The sequence below is a fragment of the Poromitra crassiceps genome (genome assembly GCF_964638095.1).
Source record: "Poromitra crassiceps genome assembly, chromosome: 4".
In the NCBI taxonomy this organism is placed as follows: domain Eukaryota; kingdom Metazoa; phylum Chordata; class Actinopteri; order Beryciformes; family Melamphaidae; genus Poromitra; species Poromitra crassiceps.
In genome coordinates this window covers 18,067,099-18,082,098 of record NC_139626.1, presented here as the reverse complement: position 1 = coordinate 18,082,098, position 15,000 = coordinate 18,067,099, and the positions used below count along the sequence as shown (strand labels likewise).

At 48.3% G+C, this 15,000-nt stretch overlaps 1 protein-coding gene across 1 annotated transcript in view; it reads left to right on the top strand.

The window, feature by feature from the left end:
• The window catches only part of rbfox3a (RNA binding fox-1 homolog 3a), a gene marked incomplete at its 3' end in the record, with an annotated part of 422,340 nt that overhangs the window by 316,133 nt on the left and 91,207 nt on the right, over window positions 1-15,000 (top strand). Inside the window, exon 3 of the mRNA XM_083634515.1 lies at window positions 8,721-8,954. Within this exon, the coding sequence (XP_083490641.1) occupies window positions 8,721-8,954 (234 nt within the window). The remainder of the gene's footprint in view (window positions 1-8,720; window positions 8,955-15,000) is intronic.

The following is a 15,000-nucleotide window of genomic DNA, read 5'->3' as shown; positions in this document are numbered from 1 at the left end:
CACACACACACACACACACACACACACACACACACACACACAGGGCGGCGTACCTCCAGGGGCGAGGAGGGGGGCGTGTGAGGCCTGGGTAATGGGCAGTAGGTGTGGAGAGAAGCCCCCGGCTATGGAAGCTAGCCGCAGAGAAGGCAATCAATATGAGACACACACCCGCTGTGCAAGCATGTGTGTGTCCACGTCCGTGTGTGTGTGTGTGTGTGTGTGTGTGTGTGTGTGTGTGTGTGTGTGTGTGTGAGAGAGAGAGAGAGAGAGAGAGAGGCGGGGGCTTTTAATTACCCTGCAACGAATGGACCTGTTTTTGCTTTTTGGGGGCTTTTTCGTACCCCCAGACACACAGATGCACACACACACACACACACACACACACACACACATGCGCGCTGTAGCCCCAATATGTAACTTTATTACTACTATAGGCATCTCGCCAAGCTGGCCCTGCAGCTCGCATTCGCAGCTCGGCTGCTATGTGGCCTTGCCTGCCCTATTGGTGCGCCACAGTCTGTCCCTCAGTCTCTCTCCCCCTCTCTCTCTCCCCCTCTCCTCTTTCTCACTCTCCCTCAGTCTCTCTCCCTCTCCTCTCTCTCCCTCTCCCTCAGTCTCTCTCCCCCTCTCCTCTCTCTCCCTCTCCTCTCTCTCCCTCTCTGATGTCATATCATCACTGATGACATCGTCACTGATGACATCATCACTGATGTCACAGTGTGTGTGTGTGTGTGTGTGTGTGTGTGTGTGTGTGTGTGTGTGCATGTGTGTGCCTGTTTGTCTCTTGTGTGTGTGTGTGTGTGTGTGTGTGTGTGTGTGTGTGTGTGTGTGTGTGTGTGTGTGTGTGATTATTTACAAAGGGATTTATAAGGGTTTTTGATACCCCATAAAGTATGACATTATCAAAACAAATCTGTAACATATGGTTTTGCATACAGTAAATATCTTATTTTCATAAAATGTAGCAAACAAAGTGTTCACTAGTTTTTGCTTGATATAGTTATTTTTGGTGATATATTGTTTGATATGAAACTACAGTAGCCACAGACTCCCATAGATACAGTCAATGTCTCGTCATAGACGCTGGCTGGGTGGGGGCGTGGTCAGGGTGGGGTAAATCTCCCCATTCAGCATAGTTAGCATTTAGCTGCTAGCCCAGCCCAAGCAGACAGGATCAGAGATTCAACCACCGCAGTAAACGCACATGTGAACAGATGTCTATGTACCTGCTCTAGAATCCCCAATCCTGTAGTGTAGCACCGTCCTTTGGTGAGTCTGCCCATTGAGATACAGTATTTGGGGGCTTTTACCCCACTCGCGCGCACCTGCCATACTGACATTTTGTGGGCGTTCCCACACTGACCTACTGTATCTTTTTAGATCAGGGAAATTTATACAGCCAAAATCTCCATTTTCAGTTTGATCTGTATAAGAAAACATGAAGAAACACAGACCCATTAGCTGTGCGCCTGTGTGTGTGTGTGTGTGTGTGTGTGTGTGTGTGTGTGTGTGTGTGTGTGTGTGTGTGTGCGCGTGTGTGTGTGCGCGTGTGCATTCCTGTAGGTGTGGGTGTGAGGGAGAGAGAAAGAGAGAGAGCGAGAGAGCGCGTCATATGTGCATCATGTGCAAATGGAGCCGGAGTCCATCAGCCGTCAAGCATGGTGCTCCACTGAGCCGAGGGGAAATAAACTCAATGAGGGAGAGAGAGAGAGAGAGAGAGAGAGAGAGAGAGAGAGAGAGAGAGAGACAGAGAAAGAGGGAGAGGGAGAGAGACAGAGAGAGAGGGAGAGGGAGGGAGGGAAGACAGAGATAGAGCGAGGGGGAGGGAGAGAAAGACAGAGAGAGGGAGAGAGACAGAGAGAGGGAGAGAGAGAGGGAGAGGGAGAGAAAGACAGAGAGAGAGAGTGAGAGACAGACAGAGAGAGAGACCGTGAGAGAGAGAGATGGGGGGGTGATGCGGAGAGATAGATGAAGGGAGGGAGGGAGGGAGGGAGGGATGGATAGTATGATTTAGCTGATAGGAGAAATCATTTACCAGCGCAATTTGTCGACAAGGATCTGGGGATGTCTCAGTGTGTCAGCGCCTCAGTCACTTTGATGGATGATGGAAGTTCACTGACTCTAACAGGCAATGTACACCAGATGCGTTACAGCTCCGTGCGGATCCCGGAAAACTGCCTGATCGACTCTCGCCTATGTTAATAGATGGGCGATGCATGTGGTATGGAAAAATGACGCACCTGTTCTATCACCCAATGTACACCAGATGCGTTGCGGCTGCGTTGCGGATCCGGTAAAACTGCCGGATCAGACTCTCGGCCATGTTAATACAGTAGATGCAGTACGGAAAAATTACGCACCTGTTCTATTTTTGTCGGATCCCGCATGTCTCTGTTCACAGCCGTGCCGCGTCTGTTTCGGAGCTGGTGGACATTAGCCTTAACTCTCTCTCTCTCTCTCTCTCTCTATCCCTCTAGATCGCTCTACCTGTCTCTGGCTCCCTCTGTCTCGACTCCCTCTTTTCTCCCTTAAACCCCAGCAGAGCAAAACTTTCTCCGACTCGCCTTGCAAATGTGCCTCTGCTTGTGTGTGTGTGTGTGTGTGTGCTCTTGATCTAGCTATATTAAAAAGAAACCTCAGGTGAACATGTTTCTCTGGCGCTGTTGTTTAACTCTTTCCCCACCATTGACAAACATTTCTTGCAATCTGTGTTTTCACTGAATAGGATAGGGGGCTCTGTTACGCACCTCCAGGTTCATAAACCAGTGAAGAAGCTCTGCCAAAACCCGGAAGGAGAGGATGCGACTTAATGCGACTTACGCTGCATGGCGTAGTAAGTTGTAGTAAGTCGTAAGTTGACAACTCTTTTTTTTTTTTACAGTGAGGAAAGAGTTAACTCTGTTTGCTCACACCGTGGTGCATGTTTGTGTTTTAGCGCTTTGAGGCACCAGGCTGGACGTGTTTTATGCGCTCCCTCCATGAAGGGAGATCGATGCTGAGAACGCTTGCTAGTTTTATGGGGCAATAACTCTGGCTTGCAGAGGAATATACGAGTTTGGTACCACTTCATAAGGTTGCCAAGAGCGCCATCTATTGCATGGCGGTGAAAAGACAGGTTGACGTCTATAGACGCCATTGAGTGCGTTTACATGCACACCAATAAACTGTTTATTAGCGGATTTCTGAGTTACCTGATTATTCAAATGGTCATGTAAACAGCATAAACCGATTATCTTTATCCGTTTATGGCCATTATCGGGTTATGAATAAACCGATAAACACACCTAGGTTTCTGGGCAATAATCGGTTTTCTCTCTGCATGTATCCAGCATAACCGGGTTTCTTTCGGGTTTATATATCTGCGCATGTACGACTTGCAGGAGAGAGGCACTGAGGGAGAGACGCGCTGCACTCACTGGCCCCTCGGCTCTCCTCCCGGTTCTCTCACCGGCATGCCCGGTCTCTCTCCCGGCCACAGCGCACCACAGCCGGCTTGGCGAGATGACGGTGAGCACGGAGCCCCTGGCTGAGCGGAGCGGGGAGCTCTGCTCTCTCTTCCCGCACAGAGCCCCGGTGTCCCTGTAACGGCACCGCTGCTGCATTGCACTATGTTGAAATGTGGGTATTCTACAGGAGGGGACGAACGAATATTTGTCTCGGATTGCAAATAGAATGACGCAGCCTACAGACAACAGAGTCGTTCAAAACACAACACACACATAACGTTAAAATCCGTGACAAATTCTGTCCGTTTTCTGACAGGTAGGCTACAGCATTTCAATTCAACACACGTTGTGGGTCATTAACATTTGACCTGCCTGCCTCTGTGCTGTGTGCTCGGTAAAGTTGGAAATATTATTGTGGCGGAATGAGGCGCACACCGAGGCAGATTCTTGGCTTATCAAACTCTTTATTTAGCGAACGGACAGACACACATGAAGGCAGGCACGCCAACACCTCGCTAGCTTCTCCTAGCCTAGCTCTCCCCAGCACGTCTGCTCTCTTCCAGCTTCACACAGCTCTCCCGACCATTCCCACTTCCTCCCCTAGTCTCCACCCACTGGCCCTATGCTCCCTTCACTTGCCACTCCAAAACCCCAAACCCCACATGCACAGAACAACATAACAGACAGATACAGTTAGACATACACCCTACTTAGCTATCCCATACTACTCCACCTTTCCCCACGCTACATTATTGACAGATGCACTTCCAAAGCGACGCCTATTCCAATTTTAGTAAAGTAGACGAGATACACAACCTAATTTTCACCTAAACCATCCTCTGCGCTGGACAAATAAATTAGGAAAATGTGATTTTGCATTTTGCAGCTATATTCTGTTGTTTTATTCCGGAATTAATGGTGCCTTTCTGGAGAGAAATCCGACTAATTGACTGAATCATGTAAACCCGGGTTTCTCCTATTGTCGGATTATTAAAGTGCATGTAAACGCAGAAATCAGATTATTGCCATAAACTGATTATTCACAGTTATCCGTTTATTGTCTGCATGTAAACGCACTCAATGGCGGGGAATGAGTAAAACTCATACAGTATATATACATTTGTAACTTTGGGTTAATTTTTGTTTGATTAATAGCAATTTCCTTCTCAGCCCTTGGTTTGGAGTGTGCCCCTGGAAAATATCTTGGAGGGCCAGTATAGGTCTGATGCAAAAAAGATGGGGGCACCCTACCCCTCTACGTGAACGGGACATCCTACCCCTCCACGTGAACGTGCAAAACGGGGTTAAGGGCTAATTGTTCGGGCCAAGGGGTGAATTTGGATTGGGCCCATATCTACAATCCATTTGCCAGCTGATGACGACTCGTTGGATCTTCATGTGGAAACTAAAGGACAAACTATATTGCGTATTGCCAGCTCCATTACAGTCTGCTCCAGCATCCCTCTCCCATGGCTGCAACTTGTGAATGGGAAGTGTCGACCAGTGCATCACACCTTCCCCCCTTTGCCCCAGCTGTACACTTTGGAAACCTTTGGAAATGGCTGAGATCGCAGGCCTCCTTTACCTTCACAGAAATGGACAGAGAGAGCAGAAATGGACAGACAGAGAGGTACTATGAGGACAGAAATGGACAGAGAGAGCAGAAATGGACAGACAGAGAGGTACTATGAGGACAGAAATGGACAGAGAGAGCAGAAATGGACAGACAGAGAGATACTATGAGGACAGAAATGGTCAGACAGACAGACAGACAGACAGACAGACAGACAGACAGACAGAGAGGTGCTATGAGGGTAGAAATGGACAGACAGATAGGTACTATGAGGACAGAAATGGACAGACAGATAGGTACTATGAGGACAGAAATGGACAGACAGATAGGTACTATGAGGACAGAAATGGACAGACAGATAGGTACTATGAGGACAGAAATGGACAGACAGAGAGGTACTATAAGGACAGAAATGGACAGACATATAGGTACTATGAGGACAGAAATGGACAGACAGAGAGGTACTATAAGGACAGAAATGGACAGACAGAGAGGTACTATAAGGACAGAAATGGACAGACAGAGAGGTACTATAAGGACAGAAATGGACAGACAGAGGGGGCGGGGTGCAAAAAGAAAGAAGAGCGTTATATTCACTTTAACTGGGAGGAGGGCCATGGCTTGGAGCTTGTCATCAAAAGAGTATCAGTTAATGGATCTCTCTTACAAGACGAGCAGTTTCCATGGCCGTGCTTTGGTCTGCATGTTTGTTATTCCCTGTGTGTGTTGTCACCATCAAACAGACTGCACTTCTCTCAGCCATGTTGGAAGGATACCAACAAAACAGACACACACATGCGCACGCACACGCGCACACACATACGCACACACACGCGCACACACACGCACACACACATACGCACACACACGCACACACACACACGCATGCACGTGCACACACACACACACACACACACACACACACACACACAAACACACACACAGGGCCGCGTGTTTTATTTTTATTCGATCCTGGCGTCTCTCGTGGCGTTTTATTGAGGGACAGACGGGCAGCTTGATGATTGCGAGTGTCGTCTCCACTCTGTGTGTCTCGGTGCTGTTGGGACTTTACGGCCGAGCCGCGGGCACTAATTCAACTCAATAGAGATGGACAGATTAACTGAGTCACTTTGTTTCCCCCCTCCCCTCCCCCCCCTCCCCCCTTCCTTCTTGTCATATCGCTCTGTCAGCCTGTCTCATATCCTCAAGCAAAACGTCTTCTCTTCTGAACTTGCTGTAATTGCTTATCATGTCTCCACTAAGGTTACACCAATATATGGGGCCGCTGTTTTGGGCTGAAATTCCGTTATCAGCAAGTCAGTGCAGACCACATGATGTTATCATCAGCAAGTCAGTGCAGACCACATGATGTTATCATCAAGTCAGTGCAGACCACATGATGTTATCATCAGCAAGTCAGTGCAGACCACATGATGTTATCATCAAGTCAGTGCAGACCACATGATGTTATCATCAGCAAGTCTGCAGACCACATGATGTTATCATCAAGTCAGTGCAGACCACATGATGTTATCATCAAGTCAGTGCAGACCACATGATGTTATCATCAAGTCAGTGCAGACCACATGATGTTATCATCAAGTCAGTGCAGACCACATGATGTTATCATCAGCAAGTCAGTGCAGACCACATGATGTCATCAGCAAGTCAGTGCAGACCACATGATGTTATCATCAAGTCAGTGCAGACCACATGATGTTATCATCAAGTCAGTGCAGACCACATGATGTTATCATCAGCAAGTCAGTGCAGACCACATGATGTTATCAGCAAGTCAGTGCAGACCACATGATGTCATCAGCAAGTCAGTGCAGACCACATGATGTTATCATCAGCAAGTCAGTGCAGACCACATGATGTTATCAAGTCAGTGCAGACCACATGATGTTATCATCAAGTCAGTGCAGACCACATGATGTTATCATCAGCAAGTCAGTGCAGACCACATGATGTTATCATCAATTCAGTGCAGACCACATGATGTTATCATCAAGTCAGTGCAGACCACATGATGTTATCATCAGCAAGTCAGTGCAGACCCCATGATGTTATCATCAGCAAGTCAGTGCAGACCACATGATGTTATCATCAAGTCAGTGCAGACCACATGATGTTATCATCAGCAAGTCAGTGCAGACCACATGATGTTATCAGCAAGTCAGTGCAGACCACATGATGTTATCAGCAAGTCAGTGCAGACCACATGATGTTATCAGCAAGTCAGTGCAGACCACATGATGTCATCAGCAAGTCAGTGCAGACCACATGATGGATAATGATGTTGTTTGATTGATCAAATTTGTTTGGATAAGTGATCAATACTTTAGTACACACACACACACACACACACACACACACACACACACACACACACACACACACACACACACACACACACACACACACACAAACTATAACCATAACTTTCAAAGTCTGAAGGGAAGGAAAAGATGGCAGTGCCCTCATGTCCGTTTCCTGTTATTGACTGCAGTAGCGGTGGTTGTGGTCTCGGTGCTACAGATATCTGCGGTGCGCAGTGCACGGCATTTCTGCAGTGTGACTGTGCCAGACCCCCCCCCCCCCCCCCCCCCACACACACACACACACACACACACACACACTTCCTGTTGGTGAGTCATGACCTGGCCATGTTGATTAGCAACATTATTTTGTTTGTTTACAAATAACCTCATTTTGGGCTCAAGTTATATATATATATATAAAATAAGCTGTTGCTAAAAAAAAAGATTCATGACGTATGACACAATGGAACGCTATAGTTATACGTCATGTCATGACTAATATAAATACTGATATAAATAGTTAGCGTTAGCCGCTCTGATGTTGCCTTCAGTTCTTATCAATAAGTTATTTGGTGCAAATCAGATGACGTACAAATGTACAAATATATATTATTTTCATATAACACCAACGGTTATACAGGTAGGAAAACTGACTGGAGGGAATAGGCTCAATGTACACAATACGTCCATGTTTGACATTAGACCCCCACTTCCGCTCCTATACTAACACTTTTTAGCATTTTGTGACATTTCTATGGAAAAATGAATGGGGAATTCAATCCCTTTGTTCCCATGCAGAACCCAGGAGGCGGAGTCACTAACTAGTAACTATGGAGACCAAAATTTGTTTTTAATTACCAGGCTGTAAACATGTTTATTTCTACTGTAAAGTTGGACATTTTAACATGGGGGTGTATGGGTATTTACTTGCTTTTTGGAGCCAACCTCAGGTGTCCATTTGAGGAATTGCAGTTTTTGGGACTTTTGCGTTGGCTTCATTTTTCAGAACCACAGGTTGGGGCTTGCAGCTAACTGATCTGTCTGTCCTCTTGTCCTCCCCCTCCTTCCCTCCCTCTCTCCCTCCCTTTCTCACTCTCTGCCTCTGCCCCTCCCTCTCTCCATCTCTCCCTCCACCCCTCCCTCCCTATCTCTCTCCCTCACTCCATCTCTCCCTCCCTCCCCCCTCCTTATCTCTCTCCATCTCTCCCTCCCTCCCTCCTTATCTCCCTGGACCTCTCCCTCCCTCCCTATCTCCCTCCACCTCTCTCTCCCTCCTTCCATCTCGCCCTTCCTATCTCCCTCTCTCCCTCCCTCCCTCCACCTCTCCAACCCTCTCCCCCTCCCTCTCTCCCTCCGCCCCTCCCTCCATCCACGCAGGGTAACCAAGAGGCCCCAGCTCCCCCTGAAGCCATGGCCCAGCCCTACCCGCCTGCCCAGTACCCCCCTCCCCCTGCCGAGTACGCCACGCCCCATGCCCACCCGCCCAACGACTACACGGGCCCCAGCACGGTGGCCGAGCACGCCCTGACGCTGTACACGCCCACGCACACACAGAGCGAACAGCCCGGAAACGACAGCAACACCCCCGCCCTCACCGCCAACACCGTAACGGTGAGTCAGGTCGGGATGGCAGCAATAGAGAGCCAAAGTGAACGTCACTTCCTGCCTTCTCTGTGTACCAGCATATGAAAAGATATGAATGGTGGTGAACGGGGACAAAAGTTTTTTTTTTTTTTATCCCATTTGAATTGTGCCACGGGGTACACATGGTTGTCAATGTAAAAGGATAACGTTGCAATTCTTCAAGAAAGTCGCAGTTTGTGGTAAAACTGTGGCACTAGTTATAAATCAGAAAGACTACGCACAACCAGTCGCAGGGAGGGGGAGAGAGCTGAGAGGGAGGGGGAGAGAGCTGAGAGGGAGGGGAGAGAGCTGAGAGGGAGGGGGAGAGAGCTGAGAGGGAGTGGAGAGAGCTGAGAGGGAGGGGGAGAGAGCTGAGAGGGAGTGGAGAGAGCTGAGAGGGAGTGGAGAGAGCTGAGAGGGAGGGGGAGAGAGCTGAGAGGGAGTGGAGAGAGCTGAGAGGGAGGGGGAGAGAGCTGAGAGGGAGGGGAGAGAGGTGAGAGGGAGGGGGAGAGAGCTGAGAGGGAGGGGGAGAGAGCTGAGAAGGAGTGGAGAGAGCTGAGAGGGAGGAGGAAAGAGCTGAGAGGGAGGAGGAGAGAGGTGAGAGGGAGGGGGAGAGTTGAGATGGAGGGGAGAGAGCTGAGAGGGAGGAGGAGAGAGGTGAGAGGGGGAGAGAGCTGAGAGGGAGGGGAGAGAGGTGAGAGGGAGGGGGAGAGTTGAGATGGAGGGGAGAGAGCTGAGAGGGAGGAGAGAGGTGAGAGGGAGGAGGAGAGAGCTGAGAGGGAGGGGAGAGAGCTGAGAGGGAGGAGGAGAGAGGTGAGAGGGAGGGGAGAGAGCTGAGAGGGAGGGGAGAGAGGTGAGAGGGAGGGGGAGAGAGGTGAGAGGGAGGGGGAGAGAGCTGAGAGGGAGGGAGAGAGCTGAGAGGGAGGAGGAGAGAGCTGAGAGGGAGGAGGAGAGAGCTGAGAGGGAGGGGGAGAGAGTTGAGATGGAGGGGGAGAGAGCTGAGAGGGAGGGGAGAGAGCTGAGAGGGAGGGGGAGAGAGCTGAGAGGGAGGAGGAGAGAGCTGAGAGGGAGGGGGAGAGAGGTGAGAGGGAGGGGGAGAGAGGTGAGAGGGAGGGGGAGAGAGCTGAGAGGGAGGGGGAGAGAGCTGAGAGGGAGGAGGAGAGAGCTGAGAGGGAGGGAGAGAGCTGAGAGGGAGGGGGAGAGAGGTGAGAGGGAGGGGGAGAGAGGTGAGAGGGAGGGGGAGAGAGCTGAGAGGGAGGGGGAGAGAGCTGAGAGGGAGGAGGAGAGAGCTGAGGGGAACAGTGGCCTCCTTTTCCCCTGATATTAACATCCCATTTGCATCCGGAATGCGTGGAGATCTGATTACACCTGGCGTTCAAAATGAGTGTGGTCCACACATTGACCCTGTCACTTCCCATCATCATATCCTGTGATGATCAGTACCATCACAGCACGTATCCTCCTGAGGCAGCATATGTTCAGCTCCACTGGGTCTGCCATCTATAAATCACCAGTCCTATTTGATCTTATTGATTTTTCATGCTGATTGATTGTCATTATTTTGACTTTTTACACTTTTATCAGTCTGCTAACTGGCCTTGCCTGACTGATTTGTTTGTTGCTGTCATTGCTAATGTGTGTTGTATGGGAGGCATACATACTGTGTCTAGACAATTAGCAACGTTGCTTGATATGACAATACACTTGAATATTGACCCTACACTGAATGTACAAAGTATTAGGAACATATTCCTGATATTGAGTTGCAGCCCTTTTTGCACCTCCATAGACTCCCTATTCACCTTATGTAGCCACGCCCATTTGACCCGGTTGTGTGGTCGTGTGACGACTTCCGGCAAAAAAAAAAAAAAAAAAATGGCTGGCTGCTCCAATATCGCTAACTCTGAATTAACTAATAATTTAGCCAATTGTATGTAACATACCTAATAAAAGCAAACGGCAATGTCTAAGAATGCAACGCGATGTAACTGGCTCGTTAAGTCTCGCATTCCAGGGAATTACGTTAACGTCTGCGGGTCTTATAGACGTAAGTGGCTCGAGCGCTCGGAGGAGAGACAACTATCTGAAGCTTTCTTTGTTGGAGTCCAGGTATGTTTTACAAGAAAGTGCTCATCATTGTCTATTTATTTACAGTCATTGGTCATTGTCGACGATAACGTTATCTGACCTGGCTAACAGTGGATACTCGCTTGCTTGCTCTGTACCAAGCTCAAAGTAGTAGGCTACGTTCTTTATTTTACACCCTGCACTGTCCGCTACAAAAACAACTCTCTTCTTCATGACGTTCTTTCATATTTGGCGCCGTGACCACCGGAAGTGTTAACACGACCAGGAAGAATTTGGCCTACCCCCGCGTCTGAATATAAGGTGAATACACCTTGCAATAAAATGTGTCTCGTATCCAGATTGCATGTAGATATTAACCTGATTATATTTACCCCTGGTATTAATGTGCCTTCAGTGTCCACGTTGAGATCCGCTTGAACTGTCCAGCTGTTTCCCATGAGTGACAATGTGTTTGTCTTCAGCGCATTGGCTGCCCATGAGCACTGCTGTTTACACACTCCAGTCGGCCAGCTGTCCGGTGCATCTCTGCGGTTGGTCAGGATGGTAACGGACTTCAGTTTATGAATGAACAATGAGAGGGGAAAATGTGAGTGACTGAGGAAGACTCCAGCTGGGCACCAGCCACTGATCAGGTCTGACTGCAGAATCATGTGAAACCCCACCATCAGGGAAATGGGTCCCATAGCATGGAACAGTGGAACAACCACGGTGACTGCTGTTGTATGTGGATAATCCACATACAACAGCAGTGTGGATTGACAATGCAATTGCATTTTCAATGAATGGTTCTTGAGATAAACTGCTTTTTGTGTTTGCCATTAGGTGGCGCTATGCCGAATTGCACGGAATTCAGCACTGCACTCCACCAGGTCGCCCTAAGCGCATTCCCTAAGTTTGAAGTTGATCGGACGAATGGTTCTGGAAATAAACCGCTTTTTGTGTTTGCCAGTAGGTTGCGTTATGCCAAGTCTGTGTGTGTGTGTGTGTGTGTTTGTGTGTGTATCGGGGGGGGGGGGGGGGGGGGGGTGTCTGTATATATAAGGAGGGGGGGGGGGGCGTAACTGCCGTGACACAAAGTGTGCCGCAAATCGTGACTGACACACAGACAGACAGACAGCGCCCGTCCACCTATGCAATTGTATTATAGGATGCTAGGGGTGTTGTAAATTGTGTAAAGAGAGGAAGAGAGGTGGGGAGAGTGGATGGAGTAGAGGGAGGGGAAAGGGATGGAGTGGTGGACGGGTGTGAGGCTTCTTTCCTGGATAAGACTCCCTCCTCTGCTGCCATCTTTTCAATTTGTGGTTAAATTTAATTTGTGTCTCGTTCGTTTTCCCCTCCACTGTCTGGACAGCTCTGCCAGGCCTCAGCTTTAATGAAGGGAGGGAGACAGACGGACAGATAGCTAGACGGGGGGTGGCGGGCAGGGGGGGGGGTCTTTGAGAATGGGTGGGATTATGTCAGGTTTTACAGGAAATATGTCAGATTTTGGGGACACTAGCCTGCAGCGCACATGTGCTATACTGATGACTGCACACAGCGCATGCGCAGCTCATGGCAAACGAGGAAGTAACTTCAGTTATACTAGTTTGACACACAGTTATGTTAGTTTGGTTACTCTTTGTTAGTTTTCGGTGTGTGGATTTACTACGAAAATGACCATTTCACGTAATTTTGGATTATTATTTCATCGTATGGTGAGTACACAAGTCACATCATGTACATGTGAGTGTTTTGGCGCTGTTGGAATGTGTATTTTTGGTGACTTAATGGGGGTAGGCTGCTGTACTAAGCTAAGTAGCAGTGAGGGCTCTCCCACAGTTTGTACTGCACGCAGATTGAAAATAAAACCATGTACATTCTAGTGTTGATATCAGCAATATGACAAATGGCCTAAACTCTCAAAATGTTGGCGTATCCCTTTAAACGTTTTTGCATTATCAGAGTAGATGGTACTACACAGTCCCCTTCTCGAAATGAATCTCCTAAATGACAGGGGGGAAATGGATGTGTTCAATCACTGAATAAACAGTTCATCTGATTGTGTGTGATGTCCTCACCATCGGGCAGAAGAGTGTTTATTTCATCCACTGGCTGAACATGTGCTGAGTTTAACCAGCTCGCTCTATTCCACCACACGGTGTCATCAATCAGCTCCTCCACACTTATTACACACGTCCCGCGGTCAGCAGTATTGTCTTTCCCTTTACAGTGCATCCAGTTCTCACGTCCCGCGGTCAGCAGGATTGTCTTTCCCTTTACAGTGCATCCAGTTCTCATGTCCCGCGGTCAGCAGGATTGTCTTTCCCTTTACAGTGCATCCAGTTCTCATGTCCCGCGGTCAGCAGGATTGTCTTTCCCTTTACAGTGCATCCAGTTCTCACGTCCCACGGTCAGCAGGATTGTCTTTCCCTTTACAGTGCATCCAGTTCTCATGTCCCGCGGTCAGTAGGATTGTCTTTCCCTTTACAGTGCATCCAGTTCTCATGTCCCGCGGTCAGCAGGATTGTCTTTCCCTTTACAGTGCCTCCAGTTCTCACGTCCCGCGGTCGAAAGAAATCTCGGTCAGCATCATTGCAACAACAACCACCATGTTTTTACACACACTGTAGCCTACAAAACCCCTCATTTCATATGATCTGACATCTCCACCTAGGCCACTGTAGCAAATATACTGACATGCTCAGAATTTAATTGCTTAAAATATTACCGAGTGATCCCCTTACTTTTTTCCCCCTTCTGTGTGGCACTTGCAGAGCCTGGCATGTCCTCAGCAGAGGGTCCTCAGTAACGCTGGTAATTAACATTAGCCTGGCGTGGTGTCCTCAGTAACTTCGGTAACTAACAGCATTCACTTTACTTTTCTGAAATGTTTACATTACTGCTGGCGGGCATGTGTCAAGTCACCGACGTGAAGTGGATTTGGAAGATCCGGTCCGTGAGGAGGAATTTCACAATAAAAGCACTCCTCAATAAATAGGCTATATATTTTCATAGTCTCTTTTAACACATTCTACCCATATTTATAAAAGAGTTTATACAATGTTTTTGTTTTTAATTCAACATTTTAATTTTAAAGTTATCGCCAAAGTGAAAATCCAGGGGGGCTGCGTCAGAAAGGTGCAGGGGCTGCAGCTGCCACCAGGGAGGCCGGAGCCCCGGCAGCTCCCCACTTCCCGCACCGGTGAACGTCAGACTCTGGATTGCTTCACGGTGCTCTTGATCCATGCATGGTGAACATCGAGTTCGTCCAAAATGACACTGTACATTGTTCAAGTTCAGAATTTTACTCAAATAACTGGCAAGTTGTGCGCCAATAAGCGCTCCCAGCAGTCTCGTTGAGGCAGAGTGACTCTTTTCAACGGCGCTGCTGTGCGTAAATACGCAGCAGCACAGTAGGCACTCTCACTTGTGTGGCAAAACACATGAATCTCCTGCGTTGCTTGGGACCGTTCACTCTCAAATTGTGAATCATAACGACCCGACTCAACTCAACTCACACGTGCATGTGGGATCCTGTCAATATCCAATGAAAAACTAGGAGGCAATGAGCCAAAAGCATGCAGTCAAATAGCTAGTCGTCATACAATAGATATTTCTGATACCAAGGCACACGTGAATAATACAGGAAAGCAAAGACGCTATGCCGGTTGGTCAGAAAGAATAAAACCGAAACTTCCCGTTACAAATTTCAAAATAAAAGTATACCATTGCAACCGTTTTGTGTGTGTGATCCGAAATACCCCAAGTACCAAAGAGGAAATAAAGAACACATTTGCATAGGAGCCTGTTTTAAATTAACGTAATGTTGTGGCTTCGAAAAGTAAATTTTAACCCGTAGTGAGTCATGCAGTAATACATTGGCGCTTTTATTTTGAAACTAAAATTGTCTGCTTCCGTTTGGTTAGTCTGGTCACGTCAGGTTACTGGTTATTTGTGTTGTGGGGTC